This window comes from Ochotona princeps, chromosome 29 (genome assembly GCF_030435755.1).
Source record: "Ochotona princeps isolate mOchPri1 chromosome 29, mOchPri1.hap1, whole genome shotgun sequence".
NCBI classification, from domain to species: Eukaryota; Metazoa; Chordata; class Mammalia; order Lagomorpha; family Ochotonidae; genus Ochotona; species Ochotona princeps.
The window spans coordinates 19,495,400-19,520,115 of NC_080860.1; the positions used below are offsets into that span (position 1 = coordinate 19,495,400).

Consider the following 24,716-nt stretch of genomic DNA (forward strand, 5'->3'; position numbering starts at 1 on the left):
TTTGAAGTCAGTCAGTCTTAAAAATTAGGGTAGAGGGATGGGCAGTATATGTGTCCAGTGTTGTGGAATAAGCCACTCCTTGCAATGCTGGTCTCCTGTTATCAGGGCACTGGTTCCAAATCCCAGCTACTTCAACTTGTGATCCAGCTCCCAGCTAATGTGCCTGGGAAAGCAGTGGGGTACAGCCCCTAAGTGCTTTGGGCCCCTGCACCCTCACGGGAGGCCTGGATAAAGCTGCTGGCTTTAGTCTGGCCCAGCCTTGAGTGTTAAGGCCGTTTGAGGGAATGAAAAGGTATTTTCCTCTGTCTTGTCCTGTTTCTCAAACTATTTCTTGGAAAGGTCTTGGGCAGTTTATCCCTCAGGGCCCACAGGCAGCGTGCGCACCAGCACACTGGCTCAGTGCCCGACCCCCAGAGGCGAGCATGGTCTCGGGATGCTTGCAAGGTAAGGGGAGTCACAGCAGAGGAAACCCGTGCTTGTTGGGGTGTGTGGCCTGAGACCCAAACTTTAGCTCAATGCTTCCCTCCATGTTGGAGACGTGACAGATGCGCCGTGATAACGCTGGATAAGCTTTGGTTGACTCTTACAGCGGGAGCAGATGTAGACACAATGTGGATTCCAGGTGGGGTGCTGGGAGGCAGGTCAAGCTGCCGCTCATGACCCCAGCATTCCAGACTGGAGCACTAGCTGTAGTCCCTGCCGTTCTGTTTTTGAACCAGTTGCACAATAACGTGCCTCAGGAACTGGAGGGATGGCCCAAGCATTTGCACTTCTGCCGCCTCTGCGAGATTGGGATGGAGTTCCTGACTTCAGCCTGGCTCACACCCAGCTGCTGCAGGCATGGGAGGGGGGGAGTGAACCAGCAGCTGGAAGACCACTCTGCCTTTGGGAGTCACTATTGCATGGGCATAGTGGTTGTGGTGTGTGTGTGAGGTGTGGCAGTGGACGTCTGGCCCAGTGGTTAACAGGCCTTCATCCCACATCACAGTGTGCAGGCAGTTTCCAGCATGGGCCCTTGGCCCTAGCAATGATGACTGGACAGCTGGGGTTCCTGGTTTTGGTCCAGCCCTAGGCCATGTGGGTGTCTCTGCAGGGAGGAGAGGGGAATCAGGTCACAAAAGGACTTTCTAGGGAAGGCCCGACAAGGTGCATCTTTTCTCTCAGACCCCACAACAGAACTCTTTATGGCTTGAGAATTGATTTTTATTGGAAAGGTAGATACACCGAGATGAGAGACAGAAAGATCTTCCATCTGCTGCTTCATTCCCCAAGTGGTTGCAACAGCTGGAGCTGTGCTGATCCAAAACTAGGAGCTTCTTCTGGGTCTCCCACATGGGTGCAGGGTCCCAAGGCTTTGGGCCGTCCTCGACTGCTTTCCCAGGTCACAGGCAGGGAGCTAGAAGGGAAGCAGGGCTACCAGGACATAAACTAGTGCCCATATGGGATCCTGGCATGTACTGGGTGGGGATTTAGGCATTGAGCCATCGTGCCAGGCCCACTTTGAGACATTTAAAACCTGAGAGTGCACATCCGAGCTTGCCTGCTACCCCTAGCCCTCAGCTCTGCACAAGTTATCATTTTAGAATTTCTTTTTTTTTAAAAGACTTATTTATTTTTATTACTAAGTCAGATATACAGAGAGGAGCGACAGAGAGGAAGATCTTCCGTCCAATGATTCACTCCCCAAGTAACTGCAACGGCCGGAACTGCGCCAATCCGAAGCTGGGAACCTGGAGCCTCTTCCGGGTCTCCCACGCGGGTGCAGGGTCCCAAATCTTTGGGCTGTCCTTGACTGCTTTCCCAGGCCACAAGCAGGGAGTTGGATGGGAAGTGGAGCTGCCGGAATCAGAACCAGCGCCCATATGGGATCCTGGCGCGTTCAAGGCGAGGACTTTAGCTGCTAGGCCACGCTGCCGGGCCCTTCATTTCAGAATTTCAACTGGAGCAAACAGCCTGTAGCTGTGCCAGGAGGGTGGGTGGAAGAGCTGTGCAGGTTGGCTTGCTGCTGCCATGTCGCCATTCCCGTCCTAGGAGTTGCTCCGAGTTGGACTCTTGGCAGGCGCAGCCCCCTTGGGCAGCCTGCTGGCACTGGGCTGGCGGGGCAGCCTCTGGCTGGATCCATCACGGCTGCTGCGTTCTGCCAGGACCGTGGCGCTGCCCTTGTTTCTCCCTGTGGGGAGACAAAGTGTTAACCTGTCAGGACCAGGCATGCCCCCTGCACAGTTACAGCACACCCACCAACGTGCGTCCCCTGTGCCCCGTGCACGGCTTTGGTTCAAGGGGCTGCTTGGCCTAGCACGTCCCAGGGAGGCTTGTGACCAGATGCGGTTGGGGACAGGCGTGAGGCAAGGGGTGGAGTGAAGGTGAGCCTGGCTGGTGTAAGGCAGCAAGCCCAGCCCATCAGTCATTCTGTGCCTCCAGCCCCGCCCCATGCAGTGTACTGCTTCCGGCCCACAGCATTGGCCTCACCCATCCCAGCCGCTTCTGTCAGACTCCAGCCAGGCAGGACACATAGCAAGAGCAGAGATAGGCGTTTGCAGAGTGGTTCAGCCTCTGGGTCTTGGTGTTAGCGACCCACTTTCACTACTGAATGGAACCTTCCTTCCAACCCCTGCAGTCACCCACCCTCAGATAAAGCTGCTGGTGCAGGGTTACCCGACTCATTACGGATGCAGCTGTGCTCGAACTACTAACTTCCTCACTGACTTTATGCACTGATGATTTGAGGGAGAGCTGCCGCCTGCTGGTTCATTTCCCCAGATGCCTGCAGAAGCCGGGCTGCGACTAAAGCCGTAAACCAGGAGTAGAAGCTAGGCCTCCCGTGTGGGTGGCATGTGCCAAACTGACGCGAGTCCTTAAGTGCTGCCTCCCGGGGTCTGCATGAGCAGGGGAGCTAGGACCGGGAGCTGGTGCCAGGGCTTGAACTCAGGTGCTTCAATACAGAATGCAGATGTTTAATGAACTAGCAGTAACTCGGTCCCCAGGCCTAATGGCCACCCCACCCTCTGCCCACTTGCAGAGCTTTAAAGAACTGTCTTCCAGGCTCAAGGTATCAACAGCATCAGGAAGACTGGGAACTCCACTGGACAAGACATGCTTGGCAGCGCTGTCCCACGTGGAGTGCCTCAGCCAGTGCTCTGTTCTGGCCCGAGTTCCCTGCTTGGGCCACAGGGCAGGATTTCCCAGTTCTCTCCAACCTGCTCTGCGACCCAGCCCAGCTTCCCCCTGCAGCCAGAGCTCGCCTGTGGATTGCAGACTACTGAGAGACTTGGTTAAGCAAGGAAAAAAAAGTCAAACACAAAAGTGGCTAAGCGTGTCAAAGTCAGCCCGCGAACTCCTTAAACCTCATGCGTGCAGCCCGCCTGCAGGGAAGCTCCCTTCATTGGCATCTAGGGCCACTCATTCCAGCACCCAGCATGTCCTTCTCTGGAATCCCCACAGGCCTCACCTCGGGACAGTTTGAGGCTGTCCCCTTCGGGAACTCCCCTGCTGCCACTTTTGGGGCGACTCCAGCCATGGGCTCGGACCTTCGATCCCCGTGCTTCCCCGGCCTCCTCATCAAGCTTAATCAAATGGCCTGCAATGGGGAATTGTGAGTCCTTGGAGCAAAAAACCGCCCCTCCCAGGGGGGGTGCCCTCGGGGTCCTTGACGCCACCTGTCACCTGCAGCAAGCAGAGGCAACTGAAGCTCAGAAACCCTGGTCCCAGCTCTGCCACCGGCCTCCTAGGGTTCCTTGCGAGAACTTCTGGAAAGTTCCTGCTCAGAGTCTGAGGGGATCTGCTGCTGGGGCTGGGGTAGGCAGTTACGGTGGTGCCATCTCTTGCCTTCCTATGGTTTTCCCTGCCTTGCTCCCAGTGCTTCACATATTTATCAGCGACACAGACAGGTGCAGGTGGGCCAACCATCGCCCCGTTTCCTCTGAGACCAACTGCCACCATGATTCTGGTCGACAGGTCTTAGTGGGCAAGGGCCCCTTCTGTGTGTGGCTGGCTCTGGTCACCCTGCAATGTCTTCCCCACAGGCATGCCAGGCTAGCCAGTAGCCAGCTTGGCCCCAGTTGCTTGCTTGGCTGCCCACACAGGTCTGTGTCTACCCTCCTCCTGCGACAGGGCAGCTGTTGGATGCTGTGTGATCCTCCAGTGGCTTCCATGATGTGTCCCCACCGGCCCCCTGCTCCATCCTGGGTACAGCCTAGGAGGGCCCCACTGAAACTCAGCAAAGTCTCCCTCCTGGGAGTGGGACACCAAGGGCATTTGAGGACGAGAGCTTGGGCGTTTCCCAGTGCCGCCCTTTCTTTCTCTTTGGGGGCAGGAGCGCCACCTTGAGGCAAGCACTTGATATCCAGGAAGGACAAAGACACCCTAACAGGACCTGCTCCAGGAGCCCAGGCCAGGCGCCTGGCACACTGGTGGCAACACAGTGGGCCACCCCCAGAGATCTGGGGGAGCACAGATCTAGTGGTGGTGGTGGTGGTGGTGGTGGTGGTGGTGGTGGTAGGGAAGACAGTCCAGTGCTCTGGTAAAGTGCAGTTTTCAAGACTGGCAGGCAGGGCCTGGTTGGTGTGGTAACCAGGGCCTCCTTGGGGCTTCCAGAACAGACTAAGCAACAGCAGGCACACATGCAGCAGGATGCACACAGGGTGCTCCAAGCTGACACTTTATGGGGCAAGGGTCTGGAGGTCTGTGTTTCCCCCCTCCCCACCAAACCTCCCCTGCAATGCACCACATGCTTACTGGAGAGTGGGGGGTGCTTTGCCCAGGAAACCTCACAGTGGAAATGGCTGTGCTGCCCCCACAGGATGCAACCTGAACTACACACAGAATGGAAACAGCCAGAGAAGACAGGGCACGTTACTTCCAATGACGAATGAGCTAACCCAAGGGGGCCGACACGCACCTGTGCATCCCACTCACTGTGGGTTGGAAGCAGACAGAAAATGACAACCGTGTACTAAACACACACAAGCTTGTTTGGGTCAAAATTTCCTCACGTATAAAAGCATAACAACCATTTTCCAGTGTTTCCACTAAGGCTCCTAGGGCTTGTTTGGGCCCCTGCCGCTCATATGGGAGATGCAGCTGTCCCCACAAACGGAAGATCTCTAATTCTACCTTTCAAATAAATAATTCGATTTTGAAAAAAAAAAGGGCTAGTATTACGGTGCAGTGGGTTTAAGTTACCACCTGCCATGCCAGCACTGCCACAGTGACCTCTGGCTGAAGTCTTGGCTGCTCCACTTAGATTCCTTGCTAATGCACTTGAGAAAGCAGCGGAAGATGGCCTGAAGTGCGTGGGCTCCTGCTACCCTCATGAGCTCCTGGCTTCAGCCTGGCCAGCCTCAGCCACTGCGGCCATCTGGGGGAGTAAGCCAGCAGATGGAAGACCTCTGTGTGTTTGCTTGGCAAACAAAAATTTTTTAAATGATAAAGTCTACTAGGGAATGGGACAGGAACTTGGCCTGGCGGTTCAAATACTGGGATGTGCCATCCCCAGGTTTGATACAGGCTTCTGGCTCCTGACTCCAGCTTCCTGCTAAGGCCTGCCAAGTTCCAGGGGTCAGATATGTGGATGGTTAGCAGCCTTTGGCCTTGCAGTCATTAAACTGAAGTCCCTGGGGCGATGTGGGTGGGTATGTATTTACCCACAGTGCTTGCCATCTGAGAGGATGTTCTGGAACCAAAGCCCCTGTGGACACTGGAGGGGAGGTGTTATGTTGCCTTGACAGGAAACTGCGGTGTCAGCAATTCACTGGGTGCTCCATCCGCCTTCCCAGTGTGTCTACACATAGTTGGATTCTGCCACCAGGTCTCTGCGGCCCAGGCAGGGACACACACAGGTCTCAGAGATGTCCCGTTTCCCAGCGTGCCCAGCACTGGCCTAGCTCCTGGCATAGTTTCCCCCTCCCTCATGACCACCTGGTTCTCCACTTCGTCTCCTTGGCCTGCACTGGGGACCTCACTGGAGCCACCGTGCCCTGTGTCCCCTGGACTCCCTAATGCACTTGCAGCAGGACTGGGTGCTGCAACTGGTCCCCATGGTCCTGCCCCAATGCTTGGGGCTTTCTCCTGACCACAGCTCCCCCTGGCTATGCCCCCACCCCTCTCTCCCTCGTCTTCTCAGCCCAGCCAGGTCAAGCCTGGCCTCCCGTCAATGGCCTGGACCCAAGCAAGTCGGCCTCGCTTGTCTCAGTCCCCCTTCCTGCCACTCCAAGGTGCTGGCACTACAGCCCTCTACTGGCCACTCCTGCTTCCTGCACCCAGTGGGGGCCTCTTGTGGCTGTGAAGACAGGCCGGACAGCCTCCTCCCGTTGGTGCTGTCTGCCGATACAGCCACTGTACTGTCCACCAGACTCAGTGTGGTCACCTCTTCATGGTGCCCAGAGCCCTGCTGGCACCTGGGCTCGCTGACTTAGCAGCAGCATCCTCTGGGGAGATGAGAGTTCTAGGAACATTCCACTATACTTTACCTCAGCCTGCAGCCCCATCCCCCAATGCCAGGCCCTGCCTCCACTCTCCTGGGCCCAAACCCTAGATGCAAGCTGTGGAGGTGGTAGACCATGTGGAGGCAACCAGCGAGTCCCCTGGGGTTCTGCACCTCCCCTCGATCTGGTGCCCAGTATCGCTACACTTGGTGATGCCAAGATGCCCCCTCCACCCCAGCTCAGGAAGAGCATGGGGGTGGGGGGTGGGGACTCGGTTTCCAGCCCCCATCATTCACAGGGTGTAGCACACTTGTCATCCACACGGGGACAGCTTCTAAGGGCCCCCCTACCTCACTCCCCTAGGGTCTGTTTTCCTCCCTGGCAGGGGGCACTGTACAGCTGGCAAACCTCACCCCAGAGTAAGCTGCTTGTCCTGCCCCTCGATGCCAGCTGCAACCTCATACTCTAGACACTTCTACAGCACCATGCTTCCAATTAACCTGAGCCAGGAAAACCGTGGCCTCCGGTCTCCAAGCCCTTTGCAGCTCACAACCCACCCGGAGAGAAGCCAGTAAAACGCGACCTGCGAAAGGAGAGAACAGGCAGCAAGAGAACCGCAGGGAAGCAGGGGGCCCTGGAGAGAGAGGTGAGGGCGTGGCAGCTGGGCCGAGGAGCAGAGCCGAGGAAAAGGAGGGCCTTGCCGGGGGGCTACTGTTCCTGGCAGAGGGAAAGGAGGCCTCTGGAAGTCGGAGAGAGACACAGAGAAAGTAGACAGCTTGGGTCAGTGAGGGCACCGAGGTGGGCGGGGGTGGCTCTCACGTGGGGGCAAGGTGGGCAGGAGTCCCACGTCCTTGGCACTGCCCCACCCCCCAGTGCTCCCTGCCCGCCACCCCATCCTCAGAACACCTGTGTGGTGTCTGGGTACTTCCATCCAGGGAGCTGGCCCAGGATCTTGCTCCCTTGATCAGGAGAGGTGGAGCCAGGGGCTCTGCTAGGACATCCTCTGAGGCCCCCAAGCTCTGCTCACAGCCCATTCAGGGCAGGGCAGTAACGATGAGGAGCGCAGGCAGGGCCACAGGGCAATCTGAGGCTGCGAACGCTAAACCCGCAGTCCTAGGGTAGGACCTGGCCTTGGTGGGCTACCGGCAAGGGGCTGGCCACGGCCACAAAGACAGGGACCAAAGCCAGGTCCAACAACAGCAACATACGCTAGTGAGGACGTGTCTGGGGAGATGCCCGCTATTATCTAGAATGGACCACCTTGTGGGAGAGGGGTTCCCACTATGCCACCAGCCACCCGATCAGCAGGTGCACCTCCAAGGGCAGCCCTTGCAAAGAAGGGCCTGGGAAAAGACCAAGAGACCAGCCTGGCCATTCAGGACCAAGATCAACCCTCCTCCCCAGTCAATCCCGCCGCCGCCGCTGCCTGGGCAAGCGAACCAGAGCCCCAGCTCTGACCTCGGGTCTCCGGCATGCCTGATGTGGGCAGGGGGTCCTGGGGCTCGCTGGCCAGCCTCTGCCCGGCACACATGGCCTTCAGCATTTGGTAGACGGCGAGGGGGGCCACGTTCAGGTTCAGCAGGTCCACCAGGATCCTGGCGGGAACAAAAGGCGGTGGCGACATGAGCCTCCCCCCCTCTCCCCGACCCAGACATCCCGACGACGACCCCCGAGCTGGGGTGGGGGGAGCTCTTCTAGACCGATACAGGCGCGTCTCTGTCCGACGAGCACCCAGCCCCCCGTCACCGCTCACTTGAACACATCGGGGTCGATGGCGGCACCCGCCGCCTGCGCCAGCTCGTACAGCTCCATCTCCTCGGCGCTCAGCACCTTCTTCCGCCGCAGCGCCAGCTTCTGGAGGGTCGCCGCCTCCAGCCCGGGGGTCGCCCCGGAGCCGGGGCCGGAGCCCGACGCGGCCATGCGCGCCTCAGCGAGCGCCGGGGGCCGAGCTCAGGCCCCGCCTCGGACCCGCCTCCCGCCCACCGCCCGCCCGCCGCCCCTCAGGCCCTGGCCGGAAAGGCGGAAGGCCAGGAGCCTGTCTTGGCTCGGTCATCCCTGGACATTGCCCGAGCTCCTGCCGTGTGCCGGGGAGTGTGTCAGATGTGTGTGTGTACGGAGGTATGCTTTGGAGGAACGCGTGTGGCGTGGACTTGTCACACACCGGGGGTCGGGGCTTCCAGGGGAGAACTAATAAAGGGCGACTGCCTTCACTCCTGCGCACTCGGGTCGCCAAGATGGGGGAAGGTGCGCGTGTTGGGGGGGGGGCAGGAGGAAAAACACAGCAGCCAGCACTGCGCAGGCGCACCCAGCCGGCAGCCCGCGCCGTCCGCTCTGCGCAGGCGCACCCAGCCGGCAGCCCGCGCCTTCCGCTCTGCGCAGGCGCCCTCTGTGATCGTCCGTTTCCCGCTTGTCTTAAAAGAGGCATGGCGCCGCGCGCAGCTTGATGACGACACTTCGGCGCCTGGCGGCTGAATGGCGGCTCCCAGTCCTGAAGCTGCCGCAGGTGAGTGAATGGTGGGAGCCGCGCACGAGACTTCCCCGTGCCGGGGCAGCTGCGTTTCGCCGCGGCCTAGGCCGTCTCGGGGACTCGGGGCCGGCCCCCTGCCCCGCCGGCGTGTCTGCCCAGGCTGGGTTCCCCGGCGGGGCAGCCCCCCGGGCTCTGGGCCACCGCCTTCATGCCTCCTTTCTGGGCTAAGTCTTTGTGCGCTTTTTTCCCCCGAGGCTAGCACTTCCAGGCCCGGTAGGCGCTCGGTGGACGTTCGTTGAACGAGGTAGTCACCGCGCAACCCTTCTCCCCCGCCCGGCTGCATTTCTCCGAGCCTCCGTTTGCTCCGCTGGCGGAGGGAGGTCCCGGGGCTCTGAAGTACATCAGGCCCGAGGTATCTTTACCGAACACTGGAACTGTTAGTTCAGAAACGTAAAAGATTCATTGTATTTGAAAGGTAGAATTACACAAAGAGGACACATACACTGCCCAGCTGGTGACACCTGCCCAGAGCCAGGAGCCTCTTCTGCGTCTCATGTGGGTGCAGGAGCCCAAGCACAGGGGCCAGGCGCATGGAAGGGGAGCCGGGTGGGAAGTGGACCAGCCCTGCCTGCTAGCTAACAAGGGGAAACACCTGAGAAGTATCCTCTTGCCAGTTAGCAAAGGTCTCTGTCTCCTCCCTTGTTAGGTTTTCTAAGATTTGTTTTTATTGGAAGTCTTATTTTTTATTGGAAAGGCAGATTTTACAAAGAGAGGATGAGAGACAAAAATCTTTTACCTGCTGGTTCACTCCCCAAGAAGCTGCAAGACCTGAGCTGAACTGATTCGAAGCTAGGAGCCAGGAGCTTCATCTGGGTCTCCCACACAGGTGCAGGGTCCCAAGGCTTTGGGCCGTCCTTGACTGCTTTTCCAGGCCATAAACAGGGAGCTGGTTGGGAAGTGGAGCTGCCGCTGGGACACGAACCGGCACCCAAATGGGATGCTGGCATCGTGGATGGAGGATTTGTCTATTATGCCAGCCATGGTTGTGGCCCGGTAAAGTGCAGATGCAGAGAACGACAGGACTGTTGCAGGGCTTGGGAAGGTAGTAGAGTTCTGCCTGTCTCCGAGGCTTAGATGAAGAAAGATGTGGTGGAGGGCCTGCCTGGCAGGTGCTAGGCGGGCAGTCCTGAGGAGTTCCTTCAGAGCTTGGCCCTGAGGCCGACTTCTGCGGACCGTGTGCGAGTGACATTCTGGAACGTGGGGCATTGTCCGTGCGGTGTGGTTGAGCTACCGGCATCCCCAGCGGAGTGATGAAGTGAAGAGCTGCTCTCTGTTTCCACAGTGGTTTTCTAGGGTGACTGTTCCTGACCCTCCACGGGAGGCGGCTATGGCATTCCCTCACCTGCAGCAGCCCAGCTTCCTGCTGGTGAGTAGCCCCTGCTGTGTGTGTGTATTGTGTGCGTGCGCGCGTATGCATGCACAGAGGGACCCGAAGCCAAGGGAGGCAGTGGAGACATATTCCCACTCAGGCACAGGGGTCTTTGCTGGTTGATTTTTAGGGGTTTGGGATAGACGTGACGTTGGGCTAGGGATCAGGATCCTTCTGCTTGATTCGCCTTCCGTTGGGTTTATTCAGTCTCTGAGCTCCACTTCTCTCTCCTAGTAAGACATAGCAACTCAGATGCCGCTTGGTCGATGTCCCAGGGCACGGGGAGGGCGGAAGTGAGGAAATGTCAGTTCACAGGGTGTTAACTGTGGTCCTGCCTCCTCGGTGAGAGATGGAGGGACACTGCTGCGCTAGACACAGTGATGACTGTGCACACAGTGTGGTGCCAGGAGGTTAGGTGCAAGGTCAGGTCCCACCTCGGATCATCTATTGATGATCTATCTTATTGTATTCTGTCTTCTAGGCTAGCTTGAAAGCTGACTCCTTAAATAAGCCCTTTGCCCAGCGGTGCCAAGACCTGGTTAAAGTCATTGAGGATTTTCCAGCAAAGGTACACAGTCCTGGCTACTGTCTTTGGGGCACACCCAGGACACGCCCAGGAGGCAGGGGGAGGCGCGGGGGAGTTGGACATATCCTGCAGTGCCATAAAAGGGAACCAGCCCAAAATGTCAGTAGTGCCAGACTTAAGGACTATAAGGGATTTGGTTGTAAACCCTTAAAACAAGTATTTCCAACATACCTGAAATTGTCAGGAAGCTGACCTGGACAGGAGTCGGTACCAGATGAGAGCAGGTTGGAGTTAGGTTGCAGGACTCCGATTCTGAAAAGAAGTGTTTGTGTTTCCTCCGCTTTTTTTTTTTTTTTTTTTTTTTAAGATTTCCATTTATTTATTTATTTGAAAGGCAGAGCCCCAGAGAGAGGGTGACACAGATCTTCCGTCTGCTGGTTTCTTCCCCAGACAGCCTCAACAGCCAGGCTGCAGCCAGGAATTCCATGTGGGTCTCCCATCTGTGTGGCAGGGAACTAAGTACTGGTGCCATCACCTGTTACTCTCCCAGCACATTAGCAGGGAGCTGGATGGGAAGTACTGCAGCCAGGAGTTAAACTGACTCTCTGATACTTAATGTGATATTGTAAGCAGAGGTTTGATGCACTGTGCTGCAAGGCTGACCCTGCCATCCTTTTAAAAAGTTCTCCTTTCAGAAACTTCCCCACCCCCACTTCCCCTGAAAGGTTAAAGGCAGAGTTAAAAAGATTGCAGAGACAGATTTTTGATCCACTGGGTTCACTCCCAAGTTGTTGCAGATGGTCAGTGTTGGGCCAGAGCCAGAGCCTGGGACCCCCGGTGGGTCTCCCACATGGCTGCAGGGACCTGAGCACTTGGACCATCCTCCACTGCCTGCCCAGGTGCGTTAGCTCCAGCTGAGTTCAGAAGGGTGCGCGGAGTAGGCTTAGAGAAAAGAAGTGGACCACTACAATTTCACCATCATAATGGACAAATGCAAGAAAGCTGTCCCCTTTCTTTATACCAAAACTACCCTCGCAAGCTCTGGCACAGAATTTTGCCATCATGGTCAAGTGGGTGTATCCAAAAATAAATCTGCCATTTGTTTCAGCTAAAAGCTCTCAATAGAAGGTGCATATCAATCAGTAACATTCCTACATTCTACAACTCACTCTTGAATCAGTTAAGGGAAGAAATGTATCACAAAGAAAAGGAGAACTTAAAGATCAAGGGACCTATGTTTAGGGTTTCATTCCTTGATTAACGTAAGGGAAGAAATGTATCACAAAGAAGAACCTAAACATAAGGAAAGAATGAGACCCTAAACACAGGTGGATAGGGACAGCATGAATGATCAAAGGCCCTTTTATAAGACATTATCAGCGATATTAACCCGCCAAGCTCACATTGATAGCAAAAAAACAAACTCCACAGCAGCAAACAATGCCTGAATAGATAACAGAATCCTTCCTCAGGGTTGTCCCGTGGTGTCCTTGCAGCCAGAGCTGCAGCCGCATTCAGGTGGTTATAGAGACATCCACCGGGCCCTGCCATACAGCAGGAAGTTCCTTGTGGCCCCACATCCACTGCACGCACCCCAGCATTAGGGAGCTAGGTCTGAAATAGAACAGCCAGAGTTCATATGGGATGTAGACATCACAGCCAACAGGTTAAGGTGCTGTGCTCTGCGTGCCCCTGTGGGAGGTTTATTTATTTGAAAGGCAGCAACGGGAGGATTGAGAGACAGAGAGGTCCTCCATTATCCCCCAAATGGTCATGACAGGTAGGCCAAAGCCTGGAGCGTCCACATTGGTCTCCACATGGCCGGCGGGGGTGCTGAGTTGGAGTAGCCAGTTCTTGAACTGGTACACCAGTATGGGAAGCTGGCCCACTTGAGGGGGGGGATATTTTAATCATAGGCTGTCGTCTTTGAGTGGCTGCCCCTTGTAGTGGTGTTGTTTGGGGCCCCCTCAGTGAGGTGGGCGGTGCGGGGTGGGTAGTGGTCCTCGCGGCTGCCCGCGCCCCATGCTGTTGCAGGAGCTGCACACCATCTTCCCGTGGCTAGTGGAGAGCATCTTCGGCAGCCTGGATGGCATCCTCGCCGGCTGGAACCTGCGCTGCCTGCAGGGCCGGGTGAACCCCGTAGAGTACAGCATTGCCATGGAGTTCCTAGATCCTGGGTAGGTAGGTCTGTTCCTGCGGGGGCTGGAGTGCTTCCTCATGGTGGTCAGAGTGAGGCCGCTGGCCACTCACCTGTCTCACTCTGTATTGGATTGCCCACACAGTGGCCCAATGATGAAATTGGTTTATAAACTTCAAGCTGAAGACTACAAGTTTGACTTTCCCGTCTCCTATCTGCCTGTAAGTAAGCCGTGGTGGGGAGGGTGGTGGTTGGGGGCAGAGGACACTGCCCAGGGGCTGCCTTGGTGGGTGAGGGCAGGAGTGGGGTCTCCCAGGGCAGCTGTGTCAGCAGCTTGCTTGGTTTAAAGATCATTCCAGACCCTGCTAGTGGTGGAGGTGCCCTGCCACTGGGTGGGCTTATGGCCCTGTGGCAGGCTGCTTTGTTCCTTGAGTCTCCTGCCTTCGAGGCAGGTGGACCTGCTCGGTGGATATACCAGGGCTCTAAAACAAAGCTGTGAGTGACCCTGTCTTTTGTGTGTGTGTGTTTGTAGTGGGTTCATTTTTATTTGGAAGGCAGAGAACGAGGGACAGAGAAGTAGACATACACAGAGCTCTGCCATCCCCTGGTTAGCAAGATCAGGAAGTTAGGCCAAGCTGGGATTCAATCCAGGTCCCCGAAGCACTTGATCTGTCATGTGCTGCCCCGACCCCCACACCACCCCAAGGTGTGTGTTAGCTGGAATGGAAGGGGAGCTGGATCGCAAACGCAAAGGGGCTGTAGGGGTCCCAGGTGTTTTGGCTGCAGAGCCCACTGCCAACCCCTCTCTATGTGGGTTTCACATGAGACTGAGCAAAATTCTGAGCAAAGCCCCTTGCCATGTGTTGCTCAGAGGCAGGGTACTGCCCCACTGGCAGGCACTGTGTGTGGGGTGGCACTCCCTGCGGCGTCCCGTGCTTGTGGCTGCTGAAGAGCCTTCCTCCCTCATTCTGCAGGGTCCTGTGAAAGCAGCCATCCAGGAGCACGTCCTTCCTGACAGCCCCCTGTACCACAACAAGGTCCAATTTCCAGCCTCCGGAGGCCTTGGTTTGAACCTGGCCCTCAGTATCCTTTGGGTGACCCTGAGGGTGGGAGGTGGTGGGTAGCCTAATGCGTTGTCCTGGGAGTGGGGGTGGACCAGTGTGTCCCGGGGATGGAGAGAGGTGAGTGGTAGCCTAGCATGTTGTCCCAGGGATGGGGGTGACCCAGCACATCATGGGAGCGGGAGGTGGCCCAGCATGTTGTCCCGGGGGTAGGAGTTGGCCCAGCGAGTTGTCCCAGGGGATGGGGATGGCCCAGCGTGTTGTTCAGGGTAGGGGTAGCGGTGTCACCTGGTCCCTCTGGTGTTTGCTTCCTGATGCCGTCCTCAGATCCCTTCGAGTATTACATGTTCTTCTTCGCCCTGGGTCTCATCACTCAGAAGGTGCAGAAGGAGTGCCTGGGTTGGGCAGCTCGCTTCACCAGAGCCCCCTGGGAAGGGTGGCCAGGGTCCAGGGCTTCCCCGGGCTGCCGGTGAGGAGCTTGGTGCCCACACTAACTGTGAGCTTGGTTTTCCAGCCGCTGCCCGTGTCCCTGCATGTCCGTACTTCCGACTGCGCCTATTTCATCCTGGTGGACAGATACCTGTCCTGGTTTCTGCCCACCGAAGGCAGTGTGCCTCCACCACTGACCTCCAGCCCAGGGGGCGCCAGCCCCTCGCCGGCCCCCAGGTGAGGCCTTTGGGCCTTCGACACCTTGCCCTTTCCTCTGAGAGTGGCTTGCCTGCATAGGCACAGTGCGTGGTCCTTATACCTCATTCCCTAACACAGGTGGAGGGCGGGCTGAGGAGGGCACCCTGTGTAATCTTCCCTGGCCCTTACAGAAGCTTTCCAGTCCCTGTGTGTGTGCTGATCACACAGTAACCCCCCCTGGGGTGACTCTTGATCCTGACCAGGCAGTGAGCAGGGGATAGGATCAGACAGTTAGCTCTGGCAAAGAAACAGCAGAACCCTGTGTGAGCTAAGGGAGGGATTTGAAGTAAGGAGTTTTTTGTGCCAGGCCACTCTGACCCAGCCAGACGCAGGGCCATGCCAGAGTGTGCTTCTGCACTAACCCACTACGTGAACTGGGAGTTCTTTCTGTAGCTGATTCTTCAGCAGCCACCCACCCCTTATCTCGCGCTGTTCTGTTTTTATTTGAAAAACAAGAGTTAGAGAGGATGGAGGAACCAAGAGAAGAGACATTCTCCATCTATTGGTTTACTACCCAAATGCCCATAACAGCCAGGGCTGGGCTAAGCCAAAGCCAAGAGCCCCACCTGGGTCTCCCACTTAGGTGCAGGGGCCCAAGCACCTAAGTCACCTGCTGCTGCCCTCCCAGGCACACTAGCATTGACTTCAATTGGCATGCATAGGGAATGCTGGTGCTGAAGGTGGTTTCTTGGGCCTGGTGTGGTAGCCTAGAGGCTAAAGTCCTCGCTTTGCATGTGCCGGGATCCCATATGGGCACTGGTTCGTGTCTGGTGGCCCTGTGTCCCATCCAGCTCCCTGCTTGTGGCCTGGGAAAGCAATTGAGGATGGCCCAAACCCTTGGGACCCTGCACCCACACGTGCGGGAAACCCAGAAGACGCTCCTGGCTCCTGGCTTTGGATTGGTGTAGTTCTGGCCCTTGCAGCCACTTGGGGAGTGAATCATTGGACAGAAGATCTTCCTCTCTGTATCTCCTTCTCTCTGTATATCTGACTTTCCAATAAAAATAATCTTTAAAAAAAAGGTTTACGCAGCACCACAGATGAAGGCTTAGCTTGCTGCACCACTTCACCAGCTCCAGTCTTTTTCAGTTCAGTTGAGTTACGGGCAGAGGAGTTATTGCACAAATGACTTCACCCACTGGGGTTGAGCTGATCCAGAGCCAGGAGTTTCTGGTCTTCCACACGAGTTCAGGGACCTCAAGCACTTGGGTCATCCTCCATTGCCTTCTCAGGCGAACCGGCAGGGAGCTGGATTGGAAATAGAGCAGCTGGCGCTTGGCACCTGTGCCAGTCTGGGATGCCGGTGGGACAGGCGGCAGCTTTACCTGTTGGCGCCTCGGTGCTGATCGTACCCAGCAAGCGCGGGACGGTGCTTCTCTGGCTTTCCTCGTGTCCATGTGGATGTGAGAATCGTCTGGCTCAAACACACTCAGCTGCTGCTGCTGCTGCTCGCAGTATCCTGACTGTGCCTGGCCTGTGTCACCCCCAACCCGGGCTCGTTTGGATGTCTCTCTCAGGACGCCAGCTGTGCCTTTTGCCTCCTATGGCCTGCACCACACCAGCCTCCTGAAGCGACACATCTCTCATCAGACGTCTGTGAACGCAGACCCCGCCTCCCACGAAATCTGGAGGTCAGAAACTCTGCTCCAGGTGAGGGCCTGGGAGGCTGCTGCCGGCTAAAGATGTAGTTATTTGAAAGGCAGGGGATCAGCGGGGAAGGCAGAAAGGTATCGTCCATCCTGGCTGGCTCACTCCCCACCCAGCCCCAGCAGACAGGACTGGGCCAGGAGTTGGATGCAGGTCTCTCAGGGCGGTGCAGGGACTCAAGCACTTGGGCCGCCCTCCGCTGCTTTCCCTCGTACACTAGCAGAGAGCTGGTTGGGAAGTGGAGCAGCTGGAACACAAACTGTCACCCTTTGTGGTCCTGGAGCTTGCAAGGGGAGGATTTAGCCAACTGAGCGATTATACCAGGCCTGGGAAGCTTGTCTTTTCCCTGTGTTCACTTTAGAAAGTTCCAGAGTTGGAGTTCTTAAATTTGGTTGCTGTACACCTAGAGTCTGGGGGAGGGTCCCTCCTCCTGCCTCCTGCTTTTGGAGTCCCCGTCTCCCCACTGAGAGGGCGAGGCGCTGTGGCTCAGAACAATTTCAGCAGCCCAGGTTCTTCTGTAGGTCTTCGTGGAAATGTGGCTCCACCATTACTCCTTGGACATGTATCAGAAGATGCAGTCGCCTCATGCCAAGGTGCGTCCCCATAGCCTTCCTGCTCCAGCCCTGCTTGCATAGCCTGCTCCTTGTCCTCCCTTGGAGTGGGGTTTCCCAGGATGAGGGGTGGAAACTAAGAGGTTCCCCTCTTCTCCTGCCCCGAGATGCCAAACATAAGCAGGGTGCGATGTGGGGGCCTGTCCTCAGGTGCTGTTTTGGGGGGACAGTACCCCAAAGCCTGGGGCCTCCCTCTGCAGCTCCCAGAGCCCCCTCCCTGACAGCAGGAACATGTCGTGGTGCCTTTGCTGGGGGTGGGGCATGGGAATTGCCGGGGACCCTGGGGCCCTGGCCCTGCCTGTGCCCTTCACCCTCAGCAGTGCCTTCATTTTCTCAGGTGAGCTGGCAGAGACCCCATCTGCCCTAAAACATCCGCCGGCAGCTGGGTGTCGGGAGGGGGCCTGTGTGGGATGGCTGGTGCCTGCCTGCGTGCCGCTTCACCTGCTTCCTCCTCCTCCTCCTCTGCCTCGGCCTTTCCCCTCCTCCCTCCTCGGATGGTACACCTGCTTGCAGGGGCACGTGGCGATGATGTCACTGTCTCCAAGGCTGGCATCTGCCGGGCTGATCAGGACAGCAAAGTTCTTAGATGAAGTTAGTGAGGACTGGTTGGGGGCGGGGCGCTCTTGGAGACGCGGCTAGACCCGCCCGCCATGTGCAGCCATGCCCAGCAGAGGCAGTGTGGGCCGTGTGCTTGGCTGCCTCCTGCCCCTGTGTGTGTTTCTGCACGCCGTACATGGTGTCACCCTCAGGCTTCCCAGAGGCCGCAGTCTGTGGGTGACGGAGTCCCACTGAGGGGCGTTGTGTGACCTGGCCCCTGAAGTGGAAGGGCAGGTGGTGGTTCTGTTGCCCGGAGCCACATTGCCAAGTCCAGCGGTGTGTAGGGCACCTCACATCTCCATCCCTGGCACGATCCTGGGAAGGAGGAAGAGGGGAAAGCCGAGGCCTCTGATGTGGGCATCTCGAACCACAAAAAGCTTGCTGTGCTTTTCCTGCTGCCCGCACAGACTTGCTGCTGCATGGGCCAGGGTGCTGTGCCAGGGCGGGGCCTCACTGGAGCCCGTGGGCATCGCCAGAGAGCCTGTCCTCACCAGCCGGGGGCGGGGCAGCAGAAAGTGCTTTGCACTCATCCTCGCCTCAGCTTCCTCTTGGCCCAGCCTGGGATCGGATTGCACCTGCTCAGGATGAGGGTCTGGGGACATCAGTGCCCCTGGGGGCTTTGCTCTCTGCTCTCTTTATTGAGATAAAGAACAAAACCAGAGAAAGCAGTGGACGGGAGCCAGGGGAAGCCTACCATGGGGACTAGGGCACCCCGTGCTCTTCCTGTTGCTGCCCCTGCCTCAACAAATCCTTATCAGTCCCATCACCCCATTCTAATTTTTTTCTTTGCATTTTGAAAGATTTATTTACTTGGAAGAGAGGGTGGTCTTTCTTACTTTGCTGGTCACTCGCCAATGGCCACTATAACTAAGGTGGAGCCAGGAGCTTCTTCCAGATCTCCTGTATGGGTACACAGGTCCAAGCACTTGGGCCATTCTCCACTGCTTTCCCAGGCACATTAGCAGAGAACTGGAAGGGAAGTGGAATAGCTGGGACTGGACCCAGCATCCATATGGGATGCCAGCACTGCAGGTGACTGCTCAGTGTGCTATGCCATGGCAGCGGCCTCAGGCCCGATTCCCAGATGCAGGGATCGTAGCTGGCAAGGTCTTGCTCTCGGGTGGCCAGGCTGGGCCTGCTCCACGTTCATAGGCAGGCAGGTTAGAGACCCAGTGGCTAACTCTCCTCCCAGGCTGTGGCACCCAGGAAGCCCGTACCGTTTCTCACCCTTGTGTTATGGGCCTCTGCCAGTGTGTTCTGACCTGCCCTTTGGCAGGCATGGCCCTGGCAGGTTGTGCTCCAGGCTTGGCCTCCTGGGGCTTGAGCAGGCCTGATTGCTGGGGGCAGGCAGGTGCTTCCTGTGGCTGCTGGGGCTCCTGCTATCGGGGACCCTCCCAGACCTTTGGAGAGTGGTGTACAGGTGGATTAGAAATGCTTGCTCACTGCACCTGTCATGCCCGTTACACATACTGCTGTGGTGGCTTCTCCCCAGGGGAGAAGCCGGTTCCAGGGACCTTCTGGCCGTGCCTACTTTTTTTGTGTCTGGCCACAGACCTCCCGTAGTGGCTTTTCAGTGGTTTCTCTTCTGAGCCCTTAGGGCCTCACTGGCTGCAGCTTGTTCCGGGCCACATCGCTCACACACCGCATTTGGCCAAGCCCTTCTAGAAGAGTTGGAGGGATTTGGGGCTCCTGGATGTTCTGGCTGAGAGGGGCCTGGCCTGGAGTGCCCAGGTCCAGGGAAGCTGCTGGGGCTCTGACCGTGTGCCTTGTCACTGACTGTGTTTTGTTTTGTTTTGTTCTTCGTCTTCACTCTGGGCTCTTTCTGTTTCTCTCTCCCCTCGCCCCCCACCCTGTCTCCCCACCGCCCACCCTGCCCTGTGCTCCGGGTTGCCCTGTGTGCCGTCTCTCAGCTGGAGGTTCTGCATTACCGCCTCAGTGTCTCCAGCGCCCTCCACAGCCCTGCCCAGCCCAGCCTCCAGGCCCTCCACGCCTACCAAGTACTGGCCGCTCTCGTTTCCCTCCCGTAGCCCGCCCTGGGTGCACGGCAGTGCCGCACAGTGTACAGGCTGTGGGCTCAGAGGGGCTTCCAAAGCCAGGAAGCCCGAGTGGGAGCGGGGAGGTGTGTGTCGACTCTTGGGCATTGAAGAGCTTTGTGCTCAGCCCTGGAGTGAGGGAACTGAGCAGGCCGGGCATTACCAGTCAACCAGGGACAGGCAGGTGATGCGGGTCCCAGCGTGTACTCCTCTAGGGGTGGACATGAGCCGTGATATTATGGTGAGATAACGGGGTCAGTGGAAGTGCGGGTGTGAGAGAAGCAGAGAAAGGGAGCTGGGCGTGCACTCGGGGTCTGTGCAGTCTGCTCCGTGAAGGAGCACAGAAGCTAGTGTTGGGCTGCTGAGGGTCAGCAGGGCCAGCGTTGGACTGGGCGAGGTGGGAGAGGTGTGAGGGGCGAGCGCTCATGGGGAGTGCGTGGGAGCCAAGCTCCCCAAGGCTGGGCCCCTGTGGCACATTCCGGCTCTGGGGACAGAGCCTCCAACAGTGAGGAGGGTGGGAATGGAGAGGGAGGAGGCTGGGCTCGGCGCGGCCAGGAGGGATGAGGTCAGAGCTGTCTCCTGCCCTGTGCTGAAAGGACATGGTCGGGCGCGGGCCAGAAGTGAACCAGAGCAGAGTCGCCGCCTGTGCCGGGAGGGCCAGGGTCGGATGTCTTAGTCCCTCTCTGTCTGGTAACGTGGTGGCTCAGATGGATGAGCTTCAAAGAAAGGTGATTGTTTTCCGGTTCTGATCTTGCAGCAAGCAGCCGCTTCTTGTAGGCCTGCCTGCTGGCCATGTCCCATGGCTGCCTGGGGCAGCATGTGGCAAGTGACTACATGAAACTGGCTTTCCTAGACCGCCCATGACCCACTGGCTGCAGATCAGCATCCCCGCCCTCGGAGCTAGTCTCCGACACCTGGAGTGTGTCACCAATCCTATGGAGGCATTTTTCCTGACAAGGAAGCTGGATGGAGCATGCCTGGGACAGGGAGCTAGGCCCGACCCTGGCCATAGGGTCACAAGTGTGTCAGGCTGACAGGGCTGGGGAGCCAGTGTGGGGAGAGGAGCCAGTGTGGCTGGAGCAGGGCCTGCCCTGGCCTCTGCTGCTCTCTCCTCTGCTTGGTGTGCCCTGTGGCAGATCCCAGGACTGCTGACTTGGGGGGGCGGGGCACCTCGTGGCAAGGCATTGGGGTGTGGCAGGGGAGTTAGCCCCAGGGGAGGGAGGCAGGCAGAAGACCCCAGGAAGATCTAGAATGCTTACTTCCCCACCCCGGTCCTCTGGCTGGGCAGTTGCCCAGGGAGGCCTGAGATCCAGTAGGGGTAGGGGTGGGGCGGGGCAGGGCAGGGCAGGGCAGGGCTGGCCTTGGGTGGGCTCCACTTGCTGACAGCCTCCCCGCACCCCCTCCCCATCCCAGGAGTCGTTCACGCCCACGGAGGAGCACGTGCTGGTGGTGCGCCTGCTGCTAAAGCACCTGCACGCCTTTGCCAGCAGCCTGAAGCCTGAACAGACGTCGCCCTCTGCCCACTCGCACGCCCCCAGCCCCCTGGAGGAGTTCAAGCGGTGAGGGAGGAGCTGTGGGTAGACGTGGGAAGTCAGCGTGGCCCTGCTCGGCCCCCAGCCTGCTCAGTATCTCTGAGTCTCACAGATTCCCCAAAGGGCTGGTTGAGGCAGGCTGCACTACTGGGCCCTTGCTGAGCCAGTGTTCCTGGCCCTGCCCTGTCCACTGCTGGGCCCGCCTACCCTAAGCTGGCCCTCCTGTCCTGGCCCCGTGTGCTGGCCTGCCCACCCTGAGCCGGCCCTCCTGTTCCTCAGGGCAGCCGTCCCGAGATTTGTCCAGCAGAAACTCTACCTCTTCCTGCAGCACTGCTTTGGCCACTGGCCCCTGGACGCCTCCTTCCGAGCCGTGAGTACTCAGCTCCTCACCCCTACTGAGGGAGCTGCTGGGATGCAGCTGTTGGGGACCAGGGCCTCACCTCACTAGGCTGCAGTCCTGACCCCTGAAGCATGCGCATGAGGGTTAAAGGCCCTGGGGATGGACATGTGCCCTGTGGTGTGGGCGGAGAGGAGAGCCATGGGCCTTCCTGAAGTCGGGGGAAGGGTAGCCAGGCCTTCCCTCCACAGGGCGGCCAGGCTCTGCGGCTCCTCATCTTTGGCTGCTCAGGGCACACGTGTCCCTTGACAGGTGCTGGAGATGTGGCTGAGCTACCTGCAGCCGTGGAGGTACGCGCCCGAAAAGCAGGCTCCAAGCAGCGACTCCCAGCCCCGCAGCGTGTCAGAGAAATGGTGAGCCCTGCCTGACACCCGCTCCACCGGCTACAGTGCGTGCTGAGGTGTGCGGGCACTGAGCCGGGGGAGGGGGCTGGGGTGGTCCCTGCCCCGCCCCCTGTGTTGTGACTGTCCTCTTGGCTCATGTCACCCCGAGTCCCTTGTCCATCCGTCGTCCTCCCTGGCACCTGCTTGTCCTCGCCTCTGTCCTCACAGCTGTTCTTGCACCCCATCAGGCTCAGGGCCCACTCACTCCCGCCTTGGTCCTGCTCTCGTCTGGTCTCCCTGAGCCGTCACTGCTGACACCTCAGAGCCTCAGCCAGGGAGAGTCAGGACGAGCCGGAGCCCGGGGGTGCCCAGACTGTGCCCTGATCTGCCCCCCCGCCCTCACGCAGGGCACCCTTTGTACAGGAGAACCTGCTGCTGTACACCAAGCTATTTGTGGGCTTCCTGAACCGCGCCCTCCGCACAGACCTGGTCAGCCCCAAGAACGCGCTCATGGTGTTCAGAGTGGCCAAAGTCTTCGCCCAGCCAAACCTGGCGGAAATGATCCAGAAAGGTGAGTACACAGCCAGGTTGTCGCAGTTGGCCTGGGGGTCATGAAGGTCCCTGTTTACCCAGGGCAGTGGGGCGCTCGCTGCTGACTGATGGGGGCGTCAGGAGGCATCTTGGTTGTCCCACCATCTGTCCCTGGGGGGTGGGCATCTCCTGCCCTGACTTGAGGTGAAGGTGTTGGGGTGCCATTGCCGCCGGGTGGGCGGGGCCACACTCCTCTCCTGCCTCCCCAGGCGAGCAGCTATTCCTGGAGCCGGAGCTCGTCATCCCCCATCGCCAGCACCGACTCTTCTCAGCTCCCACCTTCACGGGCAGCTTCCTGTCACCATGGCCACCAGCTGTCACCGACGCCTCCTTCAAGGTGAAGAGCCACGTCTACAGCCTGGAGGGCCAGGACTGCAAGTACACCCCGATGTTCGGGCCTGAGGTCCGGACTCTGGTGAGTGGAGGGAGGCGTCACCCTCACTGGGAGCAAGGGACAGGGCCTCGTGCCCCACCGCTGCCCCGCTGAGCCATCCATGTCCCCTACAGGTCTTGCGCCTTGCTCAGCTTATCACGCAGGCCAAGCAGACGGCCAAGTCCATCTCTGACCAGTGCGTGGAGAGCTCAGGTAGCCGCTCCTTCTTGTCGTGGCTCGGCTTCTACCCAGCAGACACAAATGGCTGCTACCCAGCCAACGACCCGGATGAGACGGGGCAGGACAGCGTTCGCAAGACGGACGAGTACCTTGAGAAGGCCCTGGACTACTTGCGTCAGATATTTCGGGTACAAGCCGTGGGCCACACCCCGGGGTGTTATGGCACTGCAGATTGGGCTGCTGTCACCCCTACACTCTAATAGCTCAGTGAGGCCCAGGCCTTCCCCTCACCCCTGCTCTCTCTCTCTGACAGCTCAGTGAGGCCCAGCTGGCCCAGCTCACGTTAGCCCTGGGCACCACGCAGGATGAGAACGGGAAGAAGCAGCTCCCGGACTGTATAGTTGGAGAGAACGGACTCATCCTCACACCCTTGGGCCGCTACCAGGTAGGAGGCTGTGTCCCCAGGCCCCAGCTCCTCCCTGACCCACTGCTACGCCCTCTCACCCTCCCTCCATTTGCCTGCCCTCACCCTTGGGTTCCTAGATCATCAACGGACTGCGGAGGTTTGAGATCGAGTACCAGGGCGACTCAGAGCTGCAGCCCATCCGGAGCTACGAGATCGCAGGCCTGGTCCGCGCGCTCTTCCGCCTGTCGTCCACCATCAACCAGAGGGTAAGTGGGGTGGATGGCACGGCTGCCTCCTCTCTGCCTGCAGTGGATCCTGAGGCCCAGGGTCGGGGTAGCCACTGGTCCATCGTGAGGCCCGGGGCCTGCAGAGCTCACTTGTTTTGTGCTGCAGTTTGCAGGTCAGATGGCAGCGCTTTGTTCCCGGGATGACTTCCTTGGCAGCTTCTGCCGCTACCACCTCACAGAGCCTGCGCAGGCGGACAGGCACCTGCTGAGTCCTGTGGGGCTGAGGCAGGCAGCCAGCCAGGTCCGTGGCCCGAGGCTGAGTCTGCGCTTCCTGGGCAGCTGGCGGACACTACTCACTCTCCTGCTGGTCTATCTAGTGGCCTTGCTGTTCTCCATCGGGCCCCTGCCCTGCACCCTGATCCTCATCCTGGGCTACCTCTTCTACGCAGTGGCCATGACGCTGCTGACTGAGCGGGGCAAGCTGCACCAGCCCTGATGGCCATGGTCACTTTCCAGCCAGAGCCGGGGTACCCTTGGCCATGTAAGGGCTGTGGTCCTACCAGGGGACAGAACACAGAAGAGAGAGTGCCCCCCAGCGGCCCTCCCCCGGGACTGCAGTGGCACGAGCTCTTGGGGGCCTTGTTTTTAGTGAGCACTTTAGGCCGAGTGTGAAGCTTGGGGTCCGTTGTGCCCATCTCTGAGGTGACCCAGCAGGCTACGCTGGTTTTCTCCTCGTGAGAAAGCAAGACAAGCTCAGTTGGTGTCCAGAGGGGCGGCTCTCCGGAAGTCCCAAGGTGGGCCACAAACCCTACTTCCAAGGGGAGGACAGATGGGTGCTGCTCCAGCCGGTGCTGCCAGCTTCTCTACAAGCAGAGATGTCCAGGAGCCCTGTTTGTGTGGGCAGCCAGCCTGGGCCTCACCTTTGCTGCTCCTGGAGGGGACACGCCCTTGAAGACTGTCGAGTGGAGTCTTTAGGCCAAGCTGTCCGTGCTGATGTGTGGGGTTCCTTCGGCATTTCCAGGGGCAGGGCTGGGTGCTGTGCTCTGATACAATAACAGCATTTGGGACCA

The 24,716-nt window shown here is 58.6% G+C and overlaps 2 protein-coding genes across 8 annotated transcripts; one reads left to right on the forward strand and one right to left on the reverse strand.

Annotated features, from left to right (window-relative positions):
• Positions 1-1,928: 1,928 nt before the first annotated feature.
• LOC101517422 (mitotic-spindle organizing protein 2B) lies at positions 1,929-8,410 on the reverse strand. 4 transcript variants are annotated; one of them, XM_058656569.1, is made up of 5 exons: positions 8,176-8,410; positions 7,881-8,017; positions 7,006-7,161; positions 3,449-3,577; positions 1,929-2,170 (listed from the first exon to the last, which is right to left on the reverse strand). In XM_058656569.1, exons 1-5 carry the CDS (start codon positions 8,340-8,342, stop codon positions 2,028-2,030), a joined length of 732 nt encoding a protein of 243 aa, XP_058512552.1. In that variant the 5' UTR covers positions 8,343-8,410; the 3' UTR covers positions 1,929-2,027. The 4 variants fall into 4 exon arrangements, 3 of the variants coding, with proteins under 3 accessions (XP_058512552.1, XP_058512553.1, XP_058512554.1); XR_009244374.1 differs by having other exon boundaries at positions 2,151-2,170; positions 3,449-3,663; XM_058656570.1 differs by lacking the exon at positions 7,006-7,161 and having other exon boundaries at positions 1,932-2,170; positions 8,176-8,407.
• A 14-nt stretch (positions 8,411-8,424) lies between these two features.
• On the forward strand, positions 8,425-24,400 carry SMPD4 (sphingomyelin phosphodiesterase 4). 4 transcript variants are annotated; one of them, XM_058656568.1, is made up of 21 exons: positions 8,425-8,540; positions 8,842-8,925; positions 10,232-10,315; positions 10,800-10,886; positions 12,879-13,021; positions 13,127-13,202; positions 13,956-14,064; positions 14,370-14,422; positions 14,557-14,708; positions 16,247-16,379; positions 16,898-16,969; positions 19,495-19,581; positions 21,031-21,176; positions 21,429-21,519; positions 21,799-21,899; positions 22,277-22,440; positions 22,670-22,875; positions 22,968-23,201; positions 23,327-23,458; positions 23,557-23,685; positions 23,813-24,400. In XM_058656568.1, exons 1-21 carry the CDS (start codon positions 8,523-8,525, stop codon positions 24,140-24,142), a joined length of 2,631 nt encoding a protein of 876 aa, XP_058512551.1. In that variant the 5' UTR covers positions 8,425-8,522; the 3' UTR covers positions 24,143-24,400. The 4 variants fall into 4 exon arrangements, with proteins under 4 accessions (XP_058512551.1, XP_058512548.1, XP_058512549.1 ...); XM_058656565.1 differs by lacking the exon at positions 19,495-19,581; XM_058656566.1 differs by lacking the exons at positions 8,425-8,540; positions 8,842-8,925; positions 19,495-19,581 and adding an exon at positions 8,966-9,162.
• Positions 24,401-24,716: the final 316 nt, after the last annotated feature.

Excerpts from the sequence above, each read along its gene's own strand:
- SMPD4 (XM_058656568.1), top strand. Across the intron at positions 8,926-10,231 it reads CAGTCCTGAAGCTGCCGCAG|TGGTTTTCTAGGGTGACTGT; the intron begins GTGAGTGAATGG and ends CTGTTTCCACAG. Across the intron at positions 22,441-22,669 it reads GGCGGAAATGATCCAGAAAG|GCGAGCAGCTATTCCTGGAG; the intron begins GTGAGTACACAG and ends CTGCCTCCCCAG.
- LOC101517422 (XM_058656569.1), bottom strand. The coding sequence starts at position 8,342 with ATGGCCGCGTCGGGCTCCGGCCCCGGCTCCGGGGCGACCCCCGGGCTG. Across the intron at positions 8,018-8,175 it reads ATCGACCCCGATGTGTTCAA|GATCCTGGTGGACCTGCTGA; the intron begins GTGAGCGGTGAC and ends TGTTCCCGCCAG. Across the intron at positions 2,171-3,448 it reads CAGCCTCAAACTGTCCCGAG|GGAGAAACAAGGGCAGCGCC; the intron begins GTGAGGCCTGTG and ends GTCTCCCCACAG.